This window comes from Panulirus ornatus, chromosome 66 (genome assembly GCF_036320965.1).
Source record: "Panulirus ornatus isolate Po-2019 chromosome 66, ASM3632096v1, whole genome shotgun sequence".
NCBI classification, from domain to species: domain Eukaryota; kingdom Metazoa; phylum Arthropoda; class Malacostraca; order Decapoda; family Palinuridae; genus Panulirus; species Panulirus ornatus.
In genome coordinates, this window is record NC_092289.1 from 3,435,593 (window position 1) to 3,461,691 (window position 26,099).

The 26,099-nt window shown below is 38.0% G+C and overlaps 1 protein-coding gene across 7 annotated transcripts in view; it reads left to right on the top strand.

The window, feature by feature from the left end:
• LOC139746783 (uncharacterized) overlaps positions 1–26,099 on the top strand; it is a 136,672-nt gene that overhangs the window by 95,557 nt on the left and 15,016 nt on the right. For 5 of the 7 annotated variants that reach the window (XM_071658336.1, XM_071658334.1, XM_071658335.1 and 2 more), the window contains 6 exons: positions 8,504–8,654; positions 11,612–11,807; positions 11,953–12,072; positions 12,790–12,957; positions 18,249–18,283; positions 21,458–21,544. In XM_071658336.1, coding sequence (XP_071514437.1) covers positions 8,504–8,654; positions 11,612–11,807; positions 11,953–12,072; positions 12,790–12,957; positions 18,249–18,283; positions 21,458–21,544 — 757 coding nt within the window. The remainder of the gene's footprint in view (positions 1–8,503; positions 8,655–11,611; positions 11,808–11,952; positions 12,073–12,789; positions 12,958–18,248; positions 18,284–21,457; positions 21,545–26,099) is intronic. The other 2 variants (XM_071658332.1, XM_071658331.1) reach the window with 1 other exon arrangement.

A 26,099-nucleotide genomic window follows, 5' to 3' on the forward strand; every position in this document is an offset into this window, starting at 1 on the left:
GTATAAAGAAAATTTTGGTGTTGAATATCCGAGAACATAAAGGGTACTTGTCCCATCTTTGATGCATAAATGTGAAAGCCAAGGTTATATAGGGAAGTAGGAGAGAAGGATAGCTTGCAAAATAGGATTAAAGATAGGATGACAGAGTAAAGAATGAAGATGTCAGAAGGGCATGCAGTGCAAAGAAAATATTAGCTAGCCACATGAATGAAAGTTTTCATGATATTATGATCATTTAAGAATTGTAACAAATTATAGGTTGGTCAAGAAAATATATAGTTATTGGGGGAGAGATTGATTGTGGAAGAGATTACCTATTAACAGGCTTCTTTGAGTGGAAGACTAGTGGAGGGAGAGAAAAGACTAAATACCATTCCTTGTGGTATATCCAATAGCATCAGACATCATTCTGCTTGCCACCAGTTTCTCATTTTTCTGTTGGTGAAAAGCTCTTTAATCCATTATTCTAGTTTTCATATAGTGTTTTATCACCTCTTTCTGTAGTAACAATCTTTTTGCTTTGTCAAAGACTTCAGCAAAATCTAGAAAAAATGTCTGTTCTCTTGCATTAGTGTTGTATATGTCATCTTAGGAAAGCAAGTTTGTCATTGGATCTGTTTGTGTGTGGTTATGCTGCAAGTGAAAATTTATCTTCAGCAAGGTTATATCATTGTCAGTGGACAAAAAGGAGTACAATCTTGTTGAACTTTTCATATCAAAAGAGTCTATCCACTTCCTGCTGCTGATTGTAATGGGGCCTTGAAGCTACAGAATCTCATGGAGAAGGGGTCCAAGGATTATATAATAATAATGATTATCATAATGACGGAAATAGTGACTTGATAGTTGTGATTGTGTACTCTTACCTGTACAGATCTATGCTGACCTTCATTTGTGATATTGTTACTGATAAGTTGTTCCTTAATGTGTTAACACTCTTTTGTATATTTTGATTACATAAGATGATAGGTAAACTGGTCTGTGTATTTTTGGTATTGGAGAATAAGATGGTTTGGAAGGAGTTAGATAATGTGCAAAAGACAAGTGAGGAAATAGGAACATTGGTGAAGGGGGCAAAAGAGGAAGTGATAACAAGTAGAAATGAAGGGAGGAGGAGATGGACTTGAGTGTTTTGAAAGACTGTTAAGTGTGTTTGATGATAGAGTTGCAGATGTAAGGTGCTTTTGTTGGGGTAGTATGCAGTGTGAAAGAATCACAGAGAGTGGTTTGGTGAAGAGAGAAGAGGTGGTGAAAGCCTTACATGATGTGAAATGCATCTGGAATGGATGGTATTGTAGTTGAATTTACTAAGAAAGGGGATGACTATGTTGTTTGGTTGGTAAGGATTTTCAAATGTATATATGGATCATGGTAAGGTGCTGAGGATTGGCGGAATGCACACACAGTGCCATTGTATAAAGGCAAGGGGGACAAAGGGGAGTGTTAAAACTACTACAAGAACACACAGTGCCATTGTATAAAGGCAAGGGGGATAAAGGGGAGTGTTCAGACTACTACAAGATGTAAGTTTGTTGAACAAACCTGGTAATTTGTATAAGAGGGTGTTGACTGAGAGGGTGAAGGCATGTACAGTGCATCAGATTGGGGAGGAGCAGTGTGTTTTCAGAAGTGGTAGAGGACGTGTTTACTTTAAAAAATGTGAGTGAGAAATACTTAGAAAAACAGATAAATCTGAATGTGGCATGTATGGATGTGGAGAAGGCTATTGATAGGGTTGATAGAGAGTCTTTGTAGAAGGTTTTGAGAATATACGATATGGGTAGAAAGCTGCTAGAAGCAATGATAAGTTTTTTATGAAGAGTGTAATGCTTGTATACGAGTAGAAAGAGAGGAGAATGAATGGTTCCAAGTGAAGGTCTGTCAGCATCAGAGGTGTGTGATGTCACTATGGTTGTTAGATTTGCTTATGGATGAGGTGGTGAGGTAGGTAAAGGCTAGGGTCTTGGCGAGTATGCATCCTGCAGGGGATGAGAGGGCCTGGGAAGGGAGTCAGTTGTTTGCAGATGATATAGTATAGTAGGTAGATTTGAGTGAGATACTGCAAAAGTTAGTGATGACTGAGTTTGGAAGTATGTGTGAAAGGCGAAAGTTGAGAGCGAAGTTGAATAAAAGCAATGTTGTTAGGTTCAGCATGCTTGAGGGACAGGTTAGTTGGGATAAGAGTTTGAATGGAGAAAAGTTTGAGGAAATGAAGTGTTCTAGATATCTGGGAGTGGACGTGGTAGCAAATGGAACCATTGAAGCAGAGGTGAGTCATAGAGTTGGGAAGGGGTGAAGTTTCTAGGAATCTGAAGAATGTGAAAAGAGAGGAAGGAATCTTGGAGGGCAAAATTGGTTATGTTTGAAGGGAGAGTAGTCCCTACAGTATTATGTGGATGCATAGCATGAGCTATAGGTAAAGGTGTGTGGAGGAAGGTGGATGTGCTGGAAGTTAAATGTTTAAGGATGATATGTTGTGTGTAGTGGTTTGATCAAGTAAGTTGCAGAAGTGTAAGAGAGGTTTGTGGTAATAGAAAAAGAGTGGTAGAGAGAGCAGTAGAGTGTGTGCTGAAATGGTTTGGACATATGAAGAGAATGAGTGAGGAAAGGTTGACATAGAGGATATATGTGTCAGAAGTGAAGGGAAAAAAATCGTAGAAACCAAATTGGAGATGAAAGGATGGAGTGAAAAAAATTTTGAGTGATTGGGGCCTGAACATGCTGGAAGGTGAAAGGTGTGCATGAGATAGAGTGAAATGGAACGATGTGGTATAATGGGGTCAATATGCCATCAGTGTACTGAACCAGGGCATGTGAAGCATCTGGGCCAATAATAGAAAGTTCTGTGGGGCCTGGTATTGGATAGGGAGCTGTGGTTTCGTTGCATTACACATGACAGCTAGAGAATGGGTGTGAGTGGATGTAGCCTTTCTTGATCTGTCCCAGGCTCTACCTTGCTGGTGTGGGAAATGGCAATCAAGTATTAAAAAATAGTATTTTGCTATAAACTATAGGTATTTCATCTTTTTTCTTTTCTGTTTATCAGATACATTAATTTTCATATGTAGTTATTTACTTTATGTCAGTTGTGCGTATTTGTTATTGGTTAAAAGAAAAGCAAAACCCCCCCTCCACTTCATGTTTATCATGGTGCATAATGGGAAGAGCTTGGAGCAGGGAGTGAACAGGGCCTATTACCATGTGGTGTCATCTCTGGTTGGTCTGTTACTATGTGGCCTCATCTGGTTGGTCAGTTGTGTTCATTGATATGGTCTGTCCCTAGTTTTTCACCATGAGATCCAAATTGCCAGCAAGTTCTTATTTTGATGTGCTAGGCAAGAAATGAAACATCTCCTTAGAAGACAAGTTAGCCATTATCAAGAGACTGAAAGGTGGTGATTGACAATATTATGTAGCCTACTTCTATGTGGTTGACAAGTCTTAAAATTTTTACAGTAAGTTTTGCCACTCAGAAGGTCAGGGACACTATTTTTCTGGCTTCACCAGCATCATTTGAGCTAGTGGCTCAGGCATGAGACTCAGCTTTTGAAAAGATAGAAGATATGCTATGTCTGTAGCTAGAAGACCAGAGTAAGAAATGCATCAGTGTCAGTGGCCTGATGACTCAAGAGAAAGCCCTAAAGCTGTATAAATATCTCGGAAGAAACTATTCATTCCTCCTCATCTATCAAGCTATGTCAAGGAGGCAGAGGCTGGTTTGAGAGTTTAAAAAAATCCACAGTCTTCAGAACATCAGCATTAAGGAAGAGGTTGCCAGTGCTGGTGAACCTCTTGCCTTGACTTTTGTGGAAGAGTTCATGAACTATGTAAAGAACATGGCTACACCCTTGGATCATATATTCAAAGCCTTTGAAACTGGACAGGTATATTAATTTATGTATGTCACTAACGCAGTGAAAAAGGCCACATTTCATCCAGAAACCATTTTAAAAGGATCAAGTTTTTTAAGTCATTTAGAGGCTAGTGAAGGGGAGGCTGGACCCATGTTATGGTGCTTTTCTGAGATGCACTTTTCCAGGAACTCAACTACTGTGTATTTTGAGGTTAGTGTGTAATGGATTAATCTTTGATTTACATGATTATAGAGGAGTTGCCATAATTCACAGGTTTGGTACCAGAGGCCTTCATGAATTTTGGGTCGATGTATTTAAATGGAAGGAGTTAGTTAGGTTACAGAGGCCAAAACTTATATGTAAACTTTTAAAAAAACTGCTTTAATAAACACTAAACATTGTACTTGATACATCAGCAAATACATTAAATGAACACAGTAAAGGAAAAAATGAATGGTAGGTCAACTTATATGATATAACTGGTGTGTAGTGAACCTGTTGACAGAGAATCACTGGTGCATGATCATACATTTCAGCAGAGAATGCATCAGACTTTTTGTGTGTGATGTCCAGGTCTTAACAAGTCACCATTCATTCCAAACCATATATTTCAGTACCAGATTTTCTTGAATTTAGTAACTGAAAATACCTAGTGTAAACCCAGGGCTGAGGATGCTGTAGGAGTCCTCTCTAGGCAGGAGCATAAATTTACCATCCAAGCACACTGACCTAGAGATTCATGGACTACAGCCGCCGTTACATGTACACAAATTATGAAAATTGACTGTGACGTTTCAAAAAAGAGGCATAGTAGAGGTAACTGAAAAATTTTTTATTTGAATTTGACAAATTACCATGACTCCATTAGAGGTTTTGCTATTGTTGTCTTTATTTTTTTATAGAATTGTTCTGGTATCTGGTGCTGAGTTGTCTCGAAGTTGGTCAAGTGCTTGAAACATGGCCTTTTCTGACATGATATCTGTAAGGTCATGCACAATGTAGTGATTATTTCATCATCTGTATTTTATTTTCTCTTTCATGAAAACTGACTGGTTAGTTTTTTAGCATTTGACAAATTTATGTATAACCTGTTCATCTCCCACTTAAAGGTATTATTGCTGTTTTGTTTTTCATTGACTTCTTACTTCCTGTGCTAGGAGTCCCTTCTGTCTGTCCCTTAGGTGGGACTGTAGATCATAAAGTGTAGTGATGTATGTCTCTATGTGGGGAGGGTGTAGGGCAATTGAGCTACAGGTGTTCTGTGTCTTGGTAGTTGCATTGTGGGCATGAAGAGTATTGGGATGTGCTGAATAGGTGTTTTTAGTAATATAGAGGTTGGTGATGTTCAGAGCATTGACAAGAAAGTCTGACTCATACTTGCCTAGGGAGTATGCTTTTAGATGGGTGTGGTGATGTTTAAGACTGAGTTAGGAATGTGGTTGTATAGTGTTTGTCGGCTTATTTTAGTGTATATGTTTTCTGTCTGTTATGTTAGGGACCTGTGAGTACAGGTCCCTGAATTGTGAGGCAGGGGTGAGCTTTTTATTTCCAGTTAGGGATTGGTGGTTAGTTGTGGAGTGGTTTGGGTTGGAGGGATTCAGTGCTTTCACAAATAATTGACTGCCAAACATTTTGAGGTGGGATTGTACTAGGAGGATCTTTGTTTCATTTTGTGTGTTGAGTGTTTGTTGTTGGAAGGAAGTCAGTAGTTGTTCTGAGTACCCAGTTTTGTGTGGTTTGCAGCTTTGTTGTATTTGCTTATGAAGGGGTTCTTTCCTTGTATATGCAAATGAAGCTTTTGGAATTTGTTTTGTGCTTTTATTACTTTCTCATTCATTTTCTGTTTTCTATGTGGCTCCATTATTTACCAGTCAGCAGTTCTCAGATGTTCTTTTAGTCCTATCTTATCTCAGTGCATACCTCATGTTTTTCTGCTAATCTCCTCTGTTCTTCCATTGCTTCTTTGTCTCAGTATCTTTATTTGTATATTATTTTGCCTTTTATATGGCACTGATTTTGTAATTATTTGTTTTATATACTAAAGGAAACTTTTGTATTTGTCTTTGCATCACTGCTATTGAGAACTCCTTACTTTGCTGTCAGAGTATTGCCTTTGTTCCACCCACTGTATTTTATCTGAGCTGAAATTTAGATGAGTTGTATTCATTATGTCTTACCTTGCTTTATTTTGCTTTCTTCATTTATTTCTCCATTAAGAGTTAGTAAACAAGTCTCTGGTGTTGTGATCCAGGATGCTAGTTTTGTGAACCTCTGGGTGTCTGTGATGAGTGCTGTCATTTGAAAGAATTCAGTACTGTTAATGTTGTTTTTTGTAGGTTTGTGTGTTGTCTGTAATAGGTTGAATGTATTACATATTGTCATTAGCTTATTTAACTTTTCTCTCTGCCCATGCACGAATAGCTGATTTGCTTGTATGTTTGCATGGGTGAAGTGGTCCCATCATTTCCCACTTAACAAAATCAAAATGAAGTTAAGTGACCAAATTATTATCAACTCAGGATTGCCTATATGCCTAGACCCTGCTAGACTTTGGAGGTGCATTCCTGGAAAACGCAAGTGGAATCAACGGATAGTGAATCCCAATTTGCCTGAGAATTCAGTGTGATAATGAAGGGTTATATTCTTGGGGAAGAATTCTCAACTAAATTTTCTGTTAAGAATATCAGTAAAATATGAAGGAAAATGAAGAGCAGTACAGCTACATAATTAATCTAGGTTTTGGAATGAATACAACTTAAGAGGGTATTATCTTAAGTGAAAATATATTATCCTGAGAACAGGCATATGATGTCGATTCTGAACCTTCAATCCAAACACAGCATTTACTCCATGTTCTCCATAGCTTCTCCTCTAGTATGAGTGATCTTTAAAAATGTTGCACCTAAAAATATCACATTCGAAGCACACTGCCTCACTCATAACTATAGGGGGATTGAGAGGGTAATAGTCTTTTCAGTTGCTAGTGAGGTCCAGATTAATAGAGATTAGGTACATAACTCAGGAGCTCATCCATCTTGGTCCCTATTGGTCTTTATGTCATTACATTAATTGTATTTATGGCTAGTGTGCCTTCTCTTATTGTCACATTTTTTGTGAATTAATTTCTGTAGCTGATTTCCTTTAGACTTGCTGTTGGAATAAACTGCTACACCAGCTTGTTTGATTTTATCTCATGTCTGTTGTGAAGTTTAATAGCCATCCATGTATTCACGTAAATATTCACTGCGGCAACTGTTGGCAGCAACTCGTCACTGACAGCTGTTTTTGGGTATGCCATCACTGGCAGCAGGTCAGGTGTGTGTGCTCTGGGTGCCACTTCCTTATCTTAAAGCTACACTTGCCTTGTCCTTTGGTTTAATTTTTTACTACTTTTTCCTTGTTTATGGTTGTCTTTGAGGTGTTATCAATCTTACTGTCTTAATAATCCTCATAAGTGATTTTTTCTGCAGCTTCATGATCGCTATCCATATCATATTCTATGTTAGAGATTGGAGTTTTCAGACCTTTACCTTTAAGTATATTTTGTTTACATATCTCACATGTGGAGACTAGCACTGATTTTACATCATATTTGTTAAATCTTAAGCAGTCCTGCATTCCTACACATTTAACTGCAGGTCATTAATTGCGATCTACTTTATACCAGTTTGGACAGTATTCAGATGTGGCCATACAATTTTTAACCATCTGGTTTAGGAAATCACAGCTTTCCCGTATTCTTTTGATACTCAGTTGGGCATGCTTGCTCTGCAGTCTGTATAGGTAGTTGCTCTTTCATTTTTAGAATCCTACTTATGGTACTAATGAATTCTGTAATTTCAGAATGTAGCATTTAATTTAATTAACCTTGATACCTCATTTTCCTTTGCTTCGTTTACTAGTTATTTACTTTGTTACTATTTATTTGAGGTGATGTATGGGTATGTTTCCCAAAGTTTTCATGGTACAGTCTTAATTTATTCTCTTTATTATCTGGGCTTCCTCGTTTATTTATTTTAATTTCTATATCAGCTTGTGAATTCTTCCAAATTGCATTTACACTTGACTGTGGTATTGACTAGGATTCACATCTCTTACAACATATCTTAAGTCACTGATTACTGAGTTTTTTTTCACTCATAAGTGCTTATCACATATTCTTATGAAAATTTGTTAAGCCAGTTGCTTTAATATAATCAATGGTCTTTCATTCAAGTATGTGTTTCTAGGTGCATCAGATAGATAGATGGAATCAAAAGTTAGATTAAGGATAGAGATATTTCAAGTAATACTGTAGGAATGATGGGATTGGATTCTTAGGAAAAAATTTTGTATAGAGGTAGTGTGAATGAAGATAATGATCTGATATGCAATGTAAGTAAGAAGCACTATTATGAAAAAAGGGATTATATGTATGAAAATTCATGCCTCTTTTTTTTTTAGCACACTCGTATGGTTTAAGGATGTATAGAGTGATTTGAGAGGCTTTTTATCCTCCCATGAAATTTTGAAGGGAGTTCATAATAGAAAGATAACTGGTACATCTTTATGTTGATTATTAGTATTTGAGATATATGAGATTGAAGCTCCTTAAGTTAAAGCAGTATAATTTCTTATTACATTTCTCACTGACTTTGCCACTTCTTTAGGTTCCCTGATGGCCGGTATAATGTAAACCCAAGAGTTCCTCCAATTGGTCCTAATGGCAACCTCGGTTTTATGGAGTTCACTGTAACACTCAAGAGACAAGAAACAGGCTTTGGTTTCAGAATAGTGGGAGGCACAGAGGAGGGATCTCAGGTAAAGTAATTATGTTTCTTTTATAGTTCCTTGTATTGCAGAGTATTGATTTTGTTTCTCCATTTGTAGTAAGATTGAGGAATGTTTTCTTCTGTTACTGAATATTTGCAGAATTGAACTGAAATGCAAGGAAAAGACTAGCTGTTGTGTAATTTTTAGTGTTTGTTCGGAAGGAAGATTTTTTATTGGCTAAAAATTTTAATCGCAAAAGTCTATTAGAATTGATATGCAACAACTTTTAGCAGCCATTTGTAAATTCTCATCTTTTAATGGTGGGTGTCTTTTCATGCCTGTAGCTTGCTGCCAAAAGTCTTCCTCTTTCATTTTTACCTTAAGCCCCACTTGGTTAAATACGATTGAAAGACATTCATCTTTGTCCTATGTTCAATTACTCTGCATGTATTTTATATCTTCTGTTTCTGTTGCCATTTTCCAAATTCCACCTTTAGATATAAGCAATCCATTTTCTGTGTTCTTGATTGTGACTCCTCTGGATTTAGGAAAAACAAGATTTCATATCCATATATTAGAGTTGAAACAAGTTCTCCATCATGGAAGTATCTGCTCTCAATTCATTAGTATTCTTCCTCTTCACCAGAGCCCTCATTTCACCTTGTTTTCTTCTTTGTATAACTTTACTCACAACTTCCTTTTTACTTATTCCACTCTTAGTGATTATTACTCCCAGATACTTAAACTCATTAACAGCTTATAGATTGTATATAATCAAACTTGTATTACAGTGTGACTGCCTACTTTCATCTTCCTCAATAACAAGAACCACGCTCTGATTTGCATATGCCCTTGACACTAATTATTAAAGGCTGCAATTTTCTAACACAGGCTTTCTACTTAAAGTTTTCTCCTACTGCTCCTCTTTCTCTCTCTCCTCTAAGTTAGATTTGGAAATTGAACTATACTTCCACTTCATCATGTTTTTCATCCAAAAATTCAAGCAAATGAGAAATTTTGTGTACTTTAAGGGAAGGAAAATGTTAAATTCATTCCAATTGAAAAATGTTATTTGGTGATTCTGCAGTATTTAGTTACATATGATTACCCCGGGGTCTCCTGCTGCTCCTGAAATATGTACTGTGGGTAACTACATTCTCTTCAAAGACTTTCCTACAACAGAGCATGGGGAAGGTGTAGCACTCTTTTTTTACTGAAATTTAATGTGCCAGAGGGTCAGGAGGTATTGTGGGTGAGATTTACACAAACGACGCAGCAAACTGCCTCCATCATTTATCATGCAGTCTGCCACTCACTGCCTCTTCCACCAGGAAGGCATTTAGAATACGTAGCATATATCTCTGAAGCATATACCGAACAAGATACCCATATTTTAAGCTTGTAGTCCAAGGAGAATTTAATAAGGTAGACATCATCATCAACCTCCAAGAAGAACTACACCTGTCTCAGATAGTTCACTTACTCATTTTGTGTTTTTTTTTATACTATTCACCATTTCCCGCATTAGCGAGGTAGCATTTAGAACAGAGGGAATATCCTCACCTGGCCCCCTTCTCTGTTCTTTCTTTTGGAAAATTAAAAATGAGAGGAAAGGATTTCCAGCCCCCCGCTCCCTCCCCTTTTAGTCGCCTTTTACGACACGCAGGGAATACGTGGGAGGTATTCTTTCTCCCCTATCCCCAGGGATTCGTTTACTCATACATGGCCAAAACACTCTTGACCTGATTCTGACTGACATAGCTGACCACTACCTCTCCCCCTAGTCTCTCTTCCCCCTTGGTCATAGAACTCATTTATCAGTGTTGTGGTTCCCTGCCCCGTCACCTAACAACACAGGCAGACACCAAAATTTATCAGCCACTTACTGACTCAGCAAAGAGTTGGTCAATGGGCACTTCAGCATCACTGGACTGAGATGACCATTAACCCTGACAGCCTCTTAGAGTTCATCTACTGCAACTTGGAGAAACACAAGACCACAGTGGCATTCACTTTTGTTGACTTCATTAAGGCTTTCAACTTAGTCAACCATAACATCTTCATAAAGAAAGCTGTCAACTTTGGACCTTGGGGGTGTCTCATTTCATGGCTAGCAGACTTCCACTTCCACATCACTGTCCTTCACTGCAGTGTCCCACATGGCACCAAGATGGGGTCAGTCTGCTTCATCCATATTAATGACACCCAGAGGGACGCAAACCATCACTAGAAGTAAGTAGACAACTCCAACTTTGGCATCACTGTCACCAACAACTCTCCTGACTTCGGTACACTTCAGGACATCATTAGCTACCTTCAGGAGTGGACTCTGAGTAGTATCTGCATCAGTCACACCAAGATTCTGCTGATGCACACTAACTTGGCGATAGACAGCATCTTGCCCGTGACATAACACTAGGCCCTAATGACTCCTGGGTAGTCAGAGACATCAGATTTCTTGGTGTCACTAGAAGTTGGTTTACCTTGGAAGAGTCAAGTGAGCACTATCATTATGCATTCCTCATACTATATCTACCTTCTCCGCTGACTATACTATCTTCATTCTACCCAAGCTCATACTCTTCCCCAACCTACACAGAGGGACCAGCTGGAAAGAGTGTAGAAAAGAGTTTACTGAATCATTTTGAGCTTATCTTACACCAACTACCAAGAGGCCCTCATCTTGCTGAACCTGGTCACCTTTTCTGACCAACACTGGCAGCTCTCACAGCAGTTTGGCAATAACCTTCTAACACCCCCCATCACTGAAATTTCCTCCTCCACTGCTCATATATCTGCCACTTCGACTATGTAGATGTACCTCACTCGTGCTTGTCCACAGCATGGAAGTAACCAGTTCCACCTTGATCTTAAGCTCTTGTATGATAAGTTAACTAGTTACTGTTATGACCTCCAGTTCTATAGTATCTCTTTACTAGTTGCTATTATGACCTCCAGTTCTGTAATATCTCAACCATTCATTACCATTGTTATCATTTCTTCAGGTTTCAATAGGACATATTGTCCCTGGTGGAGCAGCAGATCAGGATGGTAGTGTTACTACAGGGGATGAAATTATTGGAGTCGATGGGGAGATGGTTCTGGGATCCAGCCATCACCATGTTGTACAACTCATGGCAGCAGCGGCAACTCATGGCAGAGTAACCCTTACCTTACGGCGACGAACACCTAACCCTACTGGTGTGTGACAACTGAAGATCTCTTTATGCATAAGGTTTTTTATATCTTGTTATTCAAAATGAATATTAGTCAAAGTAATTAACTGGAATAAAGAATATGATAATGTTTCCCCAGATACTTTAACTCATTGATTTTGTCATTTCAGAACTCCACAATAGATCATTAGATATGCAGTTTCCCTATGATGTAACGGTAACTAGAAGAGAAAATGAAGGCTTTGGATTTGTCATAATATCTTCAGTCACAAAATCTGGCTCTACAATTGGTATGTTTTTTTTTGTTTTTGTTTTTTTCAGGTTATTATGTAGAATGTTGAGTATTGGGTTTCCTGATACATGCATACTGATCTGTTTCCACCGTAAGATTGCAGCATATTCAGTTACTGTGCTTGTTAACTATCTCATATCTAGATCATGAGGGTTCAGCAGCATTACCTAAAATAATTTCACCCAAGGAATTCAAAATTGTTGCAATAAGACATCTGAAGCATTATCAGTGATAGTGACAAGTGTGCTAAATTTGAATTTCAAGGATCAAACATCAAAGTTTTAAATGTCTGTATAGTAATGAATATGGATGATTTAATAGATTTTTCCATATTCTTTTACTTTTCTTGATATTTCTTATTAATTGATGAGACAAAGATTTATTTTTATTTTTTGTCATAAATTTCAGTCCTTGGAACCCCTTTGAATCTCCATACTCAGTCCTCTAGTGGTTCAGCCGTCATTTATTTCATATTCTGCAGCTAGCCATAACTAGCAAAGAAACTTCATATTTCAAAGCCCCCAGCCATTTTCCTTATAATCAGCAACATCATATCCATTTACTCTTCCCCATCCCATCTTCCCTAACTCCATGCCTCCTTCTACCAACACACCTGCATGTGGCTAGCTTCCACAGCTGTGACTAACCCTCCTAATTTCCCTTCCCTCTGTCATGAATGTTGATTTTAAAAACCAGTACGGCTTTTATGCTTCAGGTCGCATAATTGAAGGTAGTCCAGCTGAACGTTGTGGCCGGTTAAATGTTGGTGACCGCATTCTGGCAGTCAATGGTGTAGACATTAAGACCCTACACCATGGGCACATAGTCAACCTCATTAAGGAGTCAGGCTATTCTGTCACTCTTACCATTGGCCCTCCCAGAGGTAAGTAGGTTAAAATGAATTGAAATGTATCAGTCCATATACATCACTAGAGGTTTGTGAATCTTAGGTGTTGTAAAGATTTTATGGTAAGAGGGACAGTTCACATATATTGTAGTGTGGTTGAAAGAATAAGGAGATTTTTGTTTCCAGAAAATATGAAAAATATGTTCACAAATGATATGATTTTAGCTTGGAAGCATGTATTTCTTTATTATCCCTCTGTAATATCATTTCTGCCTAGATCGATTGACTGAGTAAGCAGTATTATTGGCATCACAGGAACAAGAGCTGCCAACATAAGTATTGTAATGAAATTTTGATATGTATACTTGAAGTACTTACTTTCTGGGGCAGGAAGTTCTTTCTAAACTGGTCTCCTACAGCACTCAGGAAGCCAGCCATATTCAGTGGATGGGACCATAGGTCACAAAAAGTCATAATGTTGTGTATGTTTCTCTGTGGGAAGAGTCTGGGACAATTGAGCTGTAAATATTCAGTGTCCTCACTGAATGAGTTGCATTGTGAGCTTGAATTAGTGTTTGTAGTTACGTAGGGATGGATGATGTCCAGAGCATAGATGGAAAAGTGTGACTCATGTGGTCCAGGGAGTGTGGTTTCACATGAGTTTGTGTTCCTAATGGTATAGTATTAAAGTTTGAGTTGGGAGAGTGGTTCTTTAGTGCTGTCAGGTCATTTCAATGTCTGTGTGTTTTTTCATTGTTGAATATGTTGGGGATGGGAAGGATGTGTGAGTAGAGATTTTTGTAGTGTGAGGCAGCGATAAAGTTTTTTCAACTTAGGGTTTGGTGATTAGTGTTAGAATGGTTTAGGTAGGAGGGATGTAGTGCTGGTACAAAAAATTGGGTGCTGATCATGTTCAGGTGGACTCGTATTGGAAGGATCCATGTTTATGTGTTTCATTGTATAAGTGTTGAGTATGGTTGCTAATCAGCAGTGACTGTTTAGTGCTCAAATTTGCCTGATATGCAGCTGTATTATATTTGCTTTTGAGAGGGTGGAAGACCAAGGTGGTGAGGCATAATTTAGAGTGGAGTAGATGAGTTGTTTGTAGAGAGTGCTAAGAGTTTCTTTTACTTGTCTTTGACTGGTACCAGTTAGTATTCTGGAGGCATTTAGTGTTGATATTGATGTGGAGGGTGAATGTCATCTGTGATGCCTAGAGCAATTGATGTTTTGGTCAGTGGGAGTGCTTGTCCTTTCAAGGTGACCAGAGGGTATGAGCTGGAGTCATGTGTGTCTGGAGTTAAAAGAGTGATTGAAGACTTCTGTAGAGATACTGACATTCTGTTTTCAGGGAGCTCTTGTTCCAGTTGTGTGATCTAGTGCTGCACATTTTTGTTTCTATTGTGATGTGATTGTGAGGTTGTCTTCTTATGAGAAGACCTTCATGTTGTGGTTTGCTGGAGGTAATGGGAGGTCTCATAGGAAGATAATGAAGAGGGCTGGATAAGGAACTGCTCCTTGAGGAACTTTAAAGGGTATAAGAGAGGCCATTGTGAGTGACACTGGCATAATGGCCGACTGTGATGTTGGCCGAGCACTTTTTGTTGTTAGCGGAAGGGTTTCTTTTGATTGAGGATGTATTAGGGGACAGTGTCAGATGTTTTGTTGAGGTCTGTTGCCATTGATATTGTGTGGAACGTAGGTTGAGGATGACTGAAGAAGCCATCTAGGATATGTTGTGTGAGGTCACTATGTAGAGTTGTGATGGAATAGTTAGTCTGAAGTCATGTTGTGGTGATGAGAGTGGGATGTTTTCCTTCATTCTGTAGTGGATAAATTGTTCACATAGCTTGGTTGCTGAAGACAGAAGTGTTGAAGGGCAATAGGAGGAGGGTGAGATTGGCAGTTCTGAAGGTTTTAGGATTCACAGTATGATGGCAAATTTCCATATGTTAGGGATTTTGTTGTGTAGCTAGGAGTGGCTGAAGATATCTGAATGTCCCTGGATTTCAAGTAGGCAAAATGTTTCATGTAATTGATGTATTGTCAAGGCCTGTTGCAACATTTTTTTTAAGGTTTTAATTACATTTTGTAATTGGGAGTGCAAGGTGTTGCACGTTTGTTTCTGGATGGACTTTGTGTAGGTGTTTCATGACTTTCCTGTTTCAGTGAGTTTGGTTTGTTACTGATTTTTGTGTTTCATTAATATGATTGCATCATGAGAAGGTAAATGTCTCTAGAATGGGTCAGAAGTTCTCCTCGATCTGGGATGGAGTGTGAATCTTATTCATTGTTCACCAGAGTTGGTTGCTGTGCCTCTCTTGGTTCATTGTGTCAAAGGAGTGTCACTTTGTCATTTGCCTATCAGTGATCACTTTGGTGATTGTTATTTAGAGTTGGGATTATCCCTGTGGTTTCTATTTATGGTGAGTGGGTTCTATGTGAGGTGACTTGTTTCATGAGTTGTGTAGCTTGTAAAGGCTAGGCTTATATTTCTTTCTATGTCCCTGTGGTATGTGCTTTTTGTTGGCATGGGTGAATTATTGATGAGTTGTGATTTAGCATGGTTTATGAATGGGAAATCTTATATACTGAAGTTTTGGAACATTGTTTTCATGTATAGTATGAAGGCTGGCTAGTTTGCTTCCCTGTAGTTTGTGTAAGTATTTTTAATAGGTGTGTGGATTTGATGGGTCAGTTGGAGTGTTATCAGGATTGGCATTTTGTCGGAGAACAATTCATGTTAATTTGATCCAGTGTGAGCAGAAATTGGTGTCTGATGAGGTTGACCATTGGTGTTTGTGTCCCAGGAGACTGTTCGAGTAGATTGAGGATACTAATAGGTTGCAGCTGATTTATTAGTAGTCCACCTTTTTAATCTTTGGGGTAAGTGTAGATTTAAGTGGGATGGTGGGCATTGAAATCTTCACAGGGATAAATGTTGGGTTTGCTGGTCAGGTTTTGTAGTTGGATAGTAAATCTGGAAGGGCATGTGGAGGGAGGATGTATGTAGGTGTTGTAGTAAGTATTGTATAGTTTTATTCTTATGGATTGTATTTCTAGAGTGTTTTCATTCTCTGTGAGCTGATTTGTCTTGTCACTGGTGTTGGAAAATGGTATGGTATGGTGAAGTGTCATGAGTCCACCTACTTAGCTTTGTTGTTTGTTTTCACCTTACAGTTGTGTAGTTTTAGAAAGGTGGAGGATGGATTTGGATGTGATTCAGGTTTCTTGGATGAGGGGCATGTTGTGTTCTTGGAGTTATTTAATTATTTCTGTGTTTGTGTCCAATGATGTTGCTATTGAGTTTCAAGATGTTGAGTTTGTTGCATGGATTCTGTGAAGTATTAGGGTTTGTATGCAAAGAGTGAGACTGAGTGTTTGGTGCTGTTGTTTGTTGGATGTTTGCGTTGTAGGTGAGTGTTTTAGGAGTTGCTGTTTTAGTCATTGTTGCATATCCAGTGATATGAGTTGTGTTTTATGAATGACAGTGATATGCAGTGGAGGTGGTACCACTGAGTGCAGTTACAGCATCTGATGGAATAGTGCTTTTTGGTGATAGCATTTGGCACTTTTGGCAGAGGTACATGTGGAGGCATTTGGCACTTTTGGCAGAGGTACATGTGGAGATCCATGGTTAGGTTTAGTGTTACTGGATTGCATTAGTACATAGGAGATAAAGTCCAGGCTATCATCTTCCAGCCTTGATAGCACTAAGTAGGAGGCTAGAAGTCCTTCCCTCCTGCATTACTACTTTCCAGAAGGAATCAGGCAAGGATTCTCTTACTCTCTTTCTCAGGCTTAACTTGTTTGTTCCTGACACTACCTTTCTAAGGAGGGAAATGGTCAGTATTTTTTTTTCTTCTTTTACATATTTCATATCGATAAGGTAGTGCCAGAACAGGCAGAAAAGGTTCTCATTTACTCACATATACTCTCCAGTTATCATGTGTAATGCACTGTTACCAGCATCCCAATTTTATAACCAAGCCCCACAGCCCTTCTTTGGTTCCTCTGACCATTTCATATGCCTTGTTTCAGCCCATCAGTAGCACATAGCCTCCTCTATAGTACATTAATTGAATTTTTTCTATCTCATGCATGCCTTTCACCCTCCTGAATGGTTAGGCCTCAGTAACTTAAAGCTACTTCCATCTCATTTTTTGTCTATCCCTCCCCCTGCACCCTCTACTTTCAACATGTATATCTTCTTAGTGTCAATTCACTCGTCCATTTCATATTTAATCACTTCCTTTGGTTAAACTCAAACTCTGCTTTCGACATATACAGCTTCTTTGTGTCCGTTCAGTCATCCTTTTCATATTACTAAACCATTTAAGTGCACTGCGATCAGTTCCCTCAGTCATATTCAAGTACTTTGAAATGTCATTCATATATGAGCAACTCTCCTCACACCAGTTATTGTCCTCAGGTATTTCATTACCAACATCTCCATGCTCTTTCATTCTTTTGCATTCATAGTCCAAGCCTCACACCTGTACAACTGTTAGGTGAACTATAACATCAAGCATACCCATCTTTTCCCTCACAGATAGTGACTTTACCTTCTTTCTACACACTCCTCATTACACCCAACACCTATGTTCCCTTTCCCACACTATGTCTCACTTCAGTCTCCATGGATCCATCCGCTGCTAAGTCCACTTCCTCCAGGTCCTTCCCATTTACTTTTAATTATAAACCATCCTGTTTCATCGTCCTGCAGCATCTCATCACCTTGCTTTTGTTTTCATTCACCTTTTTTTTTTTTTTTCCCCACACTCACCCAAGCTCTATTATCAGCTTCTGTAGTATTTCTGTTGAGCCTTCCATGAGAGTTATATCATATGCAAGCAAAAGCTGTGTTGTCCCCTAGACCCCTAACCCTCTACCCCAAGTAAACTTCCATCAGGAGCAACACTCTCTAGACAAGCACTACTCATGCTTTCCCATCTGTGTACTGAAGATAATCTATCCCTACAACACTGCAAACATCATTTCATTATATAACAAGACCATTTATGCCCACCTTATGACTGCCACAGTGAAGACACCAAACACCTGTTACTAAGTTGCTCTGCACTCTATGCACCTAGACTTGCAAACATCATTGATTAATCATTTGCCCTACACTCTCTGCACATAGATGCACAAACATCACTACACTTTATGACCTATGGTCCCAACCAGTGGACTTGGCCAGCTTGCTGGGTGCTGCAGGAACCTCATAAACATGGAAGGAAGTCTTGAGGCAAGAAGTAAGTAAATAATGAAAAAGGGCTTTAAGAAATGGATTCGTTAATGTGTTTTTTCTATTTCTATTTTAGATGATGCATCGAGTACTACATCAAACTCCCAGCGGGTAAGTAACTTTGTGCATGTTCATTGCATGATAGCATTGCGAATGCATTGCACTAGTGGATTTTTTGGTTTTCCAACTAACAGTGTTTGTGTATTTTTTAAATTTTCATTGTCTTTCTCTGACCTTCATAATGAGAAACATAAGTTATATAACAAAGTAAAGAGTATGGTGGTATTCTGGAGGAGCTCTGCATGAAAAAGAATGCTAAATTTTCTGCATAATTTGATGAATTGGCAAAAACTAAGCAAAGTAAAAGTTGGAGATATTAACCTTTGGCTGACGTATAGGTGATCTGGTGCCATGGATGCTGTTGACCATATTGCTTTGACAAAATGTTGGACTTCTGTGACTTGGATGTAGCAGACTGGATAAGACTTAGGTTGTGGTGCTATTCATTATCAGTATTTTTCTACTTAAAGCTGTTTGGTTTACATTAGTATTGCCAGCTATAGAGGTGTGTGAGGAGCAAATTTATTTGAACTTACAGAGAGGTATAACTAATGCTCCCTTGTAGGTGAAAAAAGATCCAAGGAACACAGTACCTTAAAGTATGAAATTCTGTTTTTGTATTAAATTATTAAAAAACATTGTACTGGATTTGTCACAACAAATCTTTGTGAAATAAGATTTTGAAAAAAATTTGTAGGTTGAGGTTCTGTACCAATCATCTTATTGAGAAATTCCGTTGAATGGCTAGCAATAAGAACTTCCGTTGTGATTTTTCAACTTAACCCAGATACATATATACTCACTGTGAACATATGTTTACAAGGTTACAAAAATTTTTATTTTTGATTTGTTTCTTTTGACATGTTTAGAGGTTGAGATATCAAAAAGAAATTTAAAAAGCAAGTATATTGGCAAAACTTTAAGGAAGGGGATGAAAAGAGAAAAAGCTCATCAAATGTGATTTAAGTTTGAAGGTCAGAAATAATCCTCTTTATCATATGATAAGCTTTTTAAACTTAGGTTTTTGATAGTGTTGGACTAGCTGTTAGAGTGCAAGCAGTTGAAACAGATTTTTAAGGAAGTGTTTTTAAAGTTTACAGGATAGAGAAACAAAAATATGGATGAAATTTGACAGAAATAATACAGTCAGGAGTGATATTAAGTAAAAGAGTGCATTTACACACATCCTTGAGTTCAAATTCAGTATTAGCATGTTTCACGTAATTCAGAAAAAATAAAGACAGGATAATTACAGTATATGGACAATGGGAGATGCTGATTAAAGGACATATTTAAGTGATGTGACATGATGCCCAGGGAATTGGGCATATCTGATGTTACACTAGCCTGCATGCAGTATTGGGGCTAGGGACTTTATGGTACCAGAATTGGTTCTTACAAAAGGTGTATTTATGCATTAAATTTGCCTCATGTAAATATGGTTAAAGATAAAGAAGAAATGAATAAAGAGAAGTATACAGAGAGAAGTAGATGAAAAGATCATAGTCAAGGTTGAAGGAAGGAATGCTGAAGTACACCTGTCAGGAAGGTGTATTAATAAAAGCAGAGATGTACCAAAACAGAAATATAAGGAAGAGGTTTTAGAACACATAATGAGTATGGTGAGAGATTGTTCATGGAATGCAGATTAAATAGATAACATATACTTTTTTATGTTTTATGCAGGCTCCATTACAATGAACATATGCAGAAGTCCACTTCTTCATTCAAAAATAATTACTCCATTTAGATGTGTGATTAGATCTTGCTTATGACTTGTTCATTGAACTACTCAGTAGTGAAAATGGGGAGTGTGACCACAAGAGAAGTTTGATTAATTGCATCAAAGAGGATTTTGTGATTTTAGAAATTCATGGGATGAAATATAAAAAAGATAAGTTCAGTAAAATTTAATGGTCAGAAAAGGTTTCTAAGCATTCATAGAGATGATGAATCATGTAATTCCACTATGAGATTTATCTAAGTGCTTTTTATATAAGCATTTGAATTTAGCATTATAACACATGAGGAATTAATTAATTTGATCCTTGGTAAGTGCAAGATGTAAATTTCATCAAAGTGGTTTTTAGAGTGAAAAAATGAAAAGAGATGGCAGTGGCAGTCACTTCAGACAGCCTGTGATATTGGGGCAGGGAGGAAAAGCAGGAACAAGATACACAGTTATTTACTCGGACTATATGTCAGTGATAAGTTGAAAATTCATTTAGGTACAAATCTGTGGAGATGCCTACATACAGTACAACTGGTTGGAATCTCAAGAGATGTTGATTTTTATTTTTTTTAGAAAGATTTCCAGAATTGTTAAGTCTGTTGTTAGTCTGTTGTCTCATGTGTTTATGCTTGCCTAGGAAATATGATAGTATATAGAATTAGATAATACAATTGTTAATCAGTCATTTACCCAAAGTTTGATGGTAACTTCCTTCAGGAGTTAGCCAAGCTAAGCTAAGCTAAGAACTCTGTTCTTAGCTTAGCTGATTCTGCCCAGCTCTGCTGTTGAACCCATTTTATTGATTATGTAAGGTATTGTGCATCTGGTCATGGCATAAGGTACTCATATGGAGCTTTGGTAAATACAGTATCATTAATATTTATATTTCAGAGATGGCTGATCAAGCTTACCTTTTTTGAAAATAGTTGTGATGGTTATTTTTAATGAGTTATATGGAATGAGAAGATTGGAAGAGATTGATTTTAGAAGGAATAATTCTTTTTGTGAAGGACAGAGCTATAAGTATATATTTGGATGGATGGAATGAATGATTTTATGAAACCAAGAGAATACATAGGAAGAAATATGCAGTTATAGAAGTATTGGAACTCTGTAGAGTAGATGGAAAGATATATGTTAGAAAGCATGTAGACTTGAAGGATTAGTATATATGAATGTACAGTGATTTAAATGTATGAAAAAGTATGCATAGGCCATTCATAAAATTAATAATATTTATGACTGTTAGTTTGTTTTAAATCTTGATCACCATGTTTACATAAGAAAGTAGTATTAGCTATGAAAAGCTGGCTGAATGATACTGAAATTAGGTGAATGAAGATTCTGGGGTTGGTTCCCCATTTAAAGCATCAAGGACTTTTTATGGTTAGCTTGATAGACTTTGGAGCTTCTGACTGAAAAAGTAGAGGACACATGGCAGTGACTGATGACTGCTGACCTGGCTGACAAATTGACTGGTTCTTTCCTCACAGAGCTCTCAGGGGTCCATGATACTGGCTCAGGCCACACCAGTCTCGGCCCCACAAGCCACTGGCACTCCGGCCCACACCTCTGCCCAGGTGGGTCATGCCTGCTGCCTCCATCCATAGCCAGTCTAGAACACTATGGTCTTGTCCTTACACAACCCCTTCCAATACTCAGTTCCTCTAATCACATTCTTTTCCAGCTTTGAAGACTGGTTATTTCCTTAGTCCTTGACTTCTTAGGGCTTTGTGGTCGTACCCTTGATTCTCTTACTTAGCCTGTGGCGGTATTTTCATACCTTTACTCCCCAATCCGAATCCCTGTATCAGAGATGCTTTCAATCATTTCAGGAGAATGTAATTATATTTTTGACATCACCCATACCTCTCCTCATGGGACAGCGTGGTTGCACTGCAATTTATCTTACCCAGCCAAGCAATTACTAGTCAGTTAGTCTGTAGTTTATTTCAAGATTTTCCCAACCCTGTCTTGCACTCTTTTCTTGACGAGGACAGTATGGTCATTCAGTTTATATTATGCCAGCTGAGGATGGTGTGCAAACACAAACACTGCACTGTTTATATATATGTATATATATATTTTTTTTACCTCCATTTTTTATCAAAACCATATTGTTCTATAACCCATTGACTCTAGCCACTTCAGTTGTTGAAGGTAACCTCAGTGTTGCACTTACCAAAATAGATAAAAAAGTATCATGATTTTTTTTCTTATCGTTTGAAAGTGATTTTTCTGAAATGAACTTATAACAATATACAATATATGTTCGTATATGGGCGTTTATGTATATATTTATATGTGAATGTGAGTGGATGGGCCATTCTTTGTCTGTTTCCTGGCGCTACCTCACTGATGTCAGATGCAGCAATTAAGTATAATATGATGAATATGAATACAGTATTACAAGTCTACCTACGTGTGTAGTGAGCTTCCCAGATGAATGATATTCATGCTGCAATTCTGTTGGCTATATAATGCAAACCTTCCATATTCAACAATATATGTACATTTTACTAGGTAGTTTTTTAAATTTTGCTTTTTCCAGTATTACATGTTCTATCAATTTATATATACATGACTGCTGTGGTGTGGAGGTGAGTGAATGAGGCCATTTCTTCCTCTGTTTGTGGACTGTGTCACAAATGCAAGAAATGGCTGAGTGTGAACGAATGTGGCCTTTGTTGTCTTTTCCTAGTGCTTCCTTCATCCATTCCCATCGCCATCCCGCCACACATGTAATGGCATCCACCTCCCCCCTGCACGCACACGATGTAGCGCTTAGAAAAGACAACAAAAGCCACATTCATTCGCACTTAGTCTCTAGCTGTCATGAGTAATGCACTGAAACCACAGCTCCCTTTCCGCACCCAGGCCCCACAGAACTTTCCATGGTTTACTCCAGAGGCTTCACATGCCCTAGTTTAATCCATTATCAGCACGTCGACCCTGGTATACCACATCGTTCCTGTTCACTCTATTCCTTGCACACCTTGCGCCTTCCTGCATGTTCAGGCCCCTATCACTCAAAATCTTTTTCATTCCATCTTTCCACCTCCAATTTGGTCTCCCACTTCTCCTCGTTCCCTCCACCTCTGACACATATATCCTCTTTGTCAGTCTTTCCTCACTCATTCTCTATATGTGACCAAACCATTTCAATATACCCTCTTCTGCTCTCTCAACCACATTCTTTTTATTACCTCACATCTCTATTATCCTTTCATTACTTAGTCGACCAAACCACTTCACGCCTCTTATTGTCCTCAAACACCTCATTTCCAACACATCCACCCTCCTCCGCACAACCCTAGCTATAGCCCATGCCTTGCAACCATATAACATTGTTGGAACCACTATTCCTTCAGACATACCCATTTTTGCTCACCTTCCACACATTCTTCAACACTCCCAGAAGCTTCGCCCCCCTCCCCCACCCTGTGACTCTCTTCCGCTTCCATGGTTCCATCTGCTGTGTATGTATATGTATGTATACGTTACAATGTATAAGTATGTAAATGTGCATGTGTGGATGTTTATGTATATACATGTGTATGTGGGTGGGTTGGGCCATTCCTCATCTGTTTCCTTGCACTATCTTGCTAACGCAGGAGACGGCAATTATGTATAATGATATTGATAATGAGAAGAGGAAAAAGAATATGCCATATATATTGTCCAAGACATTTCCTCAAATGACCTCTTCTCTTGTTCTTCCACACTAAACTGCCTTGGAGTCACTGTAAATATCATGTTGAAACATCATCGAAACATCATCAAAGAATCCAAACTTCAGTAGCTTTGGTGGTGTTTAAAGGCATTATGATTTTGGATCATGTCAATATTAGTGTCTTTTTGTATGTCATATGATGTTTATTTATGGAAAGAATTGGTTTTTTACAGCATTAACACCATATTTTTCCATGAACAAGTTACATTTTCTACCTTCTGTATCCATCCAGTAAACTACTTCTGTTTTAGTTGATTTTCATTTGCTGTAAAAGTTGGTGTGTTTTCTATTCTTACTGGGGCTGGCTTCCTGACCATTCATTTTAGTGGTTGGGTGGAAAATTATTTAGATAACTGGAGTACAGCTACAGCAGACACTTTACATATGCTTAGTTTAAGTACTTCGAACCAGCCAACCACTCAACACACACTGGCAGTGCAAAGACATGGAGGCAGAGCTGGTCACAGCCATTTTACATATCATTCTTATTGCGCCTAGAATATATCCAGGTAAATTTGGTCATTTTGAATTCTTAGGACTTTCATCTTTCAGATTTATTGTTCAAGTGCTGCAGTCAGCTTTTTTCATTAAACAATGAAAGTTAGCTCTAGAATATAAAAGAAAGTTATATTGAAAAGTATGGTAATACTTTTCCTAGGCTACTGCCACAACAGTGCATTTGGCAGAGTTTTCAATTATGTATATATCTTAAAAGTAATGAGGTTTATCAAAATCCATAGTGAATAAAAGATTATGTTCAATAAAACTTGATTTATTCTGGAATTCCAAAAAAATACCGGAATTTAAAAATTTCAACTATCAGATCAGTTAACACATCCTAGAAAGTATGAATATCCGGAGATTCCACAATTCTGACAAATTTTGACAGGAGTCCAGGGAGATGGCAACCCTGATTCATCCAGAAGTGGGCTTAGTGACACCATTAACAGAGCACTGGGTATTGTAAGTGGATCGAAAGAGACAGAATAGTGCCGAATAACTGTTTGATGGAAATGATAAAAAACAGTACTAAATTATCTCCATAAGCCTATACCCTTGACTCCAAGAAATTATCAGACATCTCACCAATTTTCCCTCTGAGCACATACACATCCAAAATTCTTTCTTTAGTGTGCTTTTCAGAGAGGACATAATCTGGTGATGCCCACTTACCATTATCCCCACTCAACCATGTTTGTTTATGTATGTTCTTTTTAAACCAGGTATCCCCAGTTGCCAGTCATTTTTCAGCACACAACTCCAGAAGCTGCTCACCATTTTCATCTTCACTGAGTATCCCATGTGTCACATCACCCACTCTTGCATTCAAGTCACTCACTATTGTGTGATTCCTTAACTGAAATTGCTGACATACTCACCCAGCTCCTCCCAAGACACTCACATCTCGTCTTCACTCCTTTTGCTACCAGTTCATAAGCACTAATAACCACCCACTTTTTGTCATCCACTTTCATTTTCACCCAAATCAGTCTAGGGCTCACTTCCATGCACGGTTTCATAGATTGCTTCAGCTGTTGCAGCAGAGGTGCCAACATTCCTCTTTTCTCTCACCCTCACTCAGACCCTAGCCTACCAAGAATGGTTAGATGTAACAAGTAGAGTGCTAGAAGGATCATGCCTGGGACTGATACTCTTTCTCATATTTATTAATTACATAGAATATGAGGTGCATTGCAATTTATCAGATTTTGATGAGGGTACAAAGCTGGAAAGTAAGTCTACAAAACTTGAATCTCTACAGCTTTAATCTTATATAGACAAACTGATGCATTGGGCTCGTAGGTGGCAAATGAATTTTGATATCAAGAAGTGCAAAGCTTTGCGTATTGGTAGTAAAAATGAAATGGCAAGCTATAGTATGAATTTTGTTGTTCAACTACAGAAGGTAAATGAGAAAAAGACTTGACTAATAATCTCTGGTGACCTAAAATCAAGTAAGTGGTGCACAGAAGCAGTGAAAAATGTGAATAAAATTCTTATATTCTGAGATAGGGTCTTTGAATTTAAGTCCAGGGAAATCACCCTTCCTCTTTAAAAGTCATTAGTTTGTCACATCTAGAGTTTTGTGTTCAGTTTTGGTCTCTTTAGTTTATAAAAGACAGACAGAATGGAGAGAGTTCAATGTCGAGCTACTAAGATTATACCTGGGCCAAAGACCAAATCTGTAGCTACAAGAGCAGATTAAACAACTTGAATCTATTTACTTTAGAAATGAGATGGTTAAGAGATGATCTAATGTAAGTATTCAAAATTATCAGAGGTTTCAATTATCTTAAATCTGTCATGTTGCTTAAAACTTGTTTTACCTGAAATAAGGTAAAGTACTATTTCTTCAACAGGAAATAGTATAATGGATTTTTTTTTTTTTTTTTCCGCTGTCT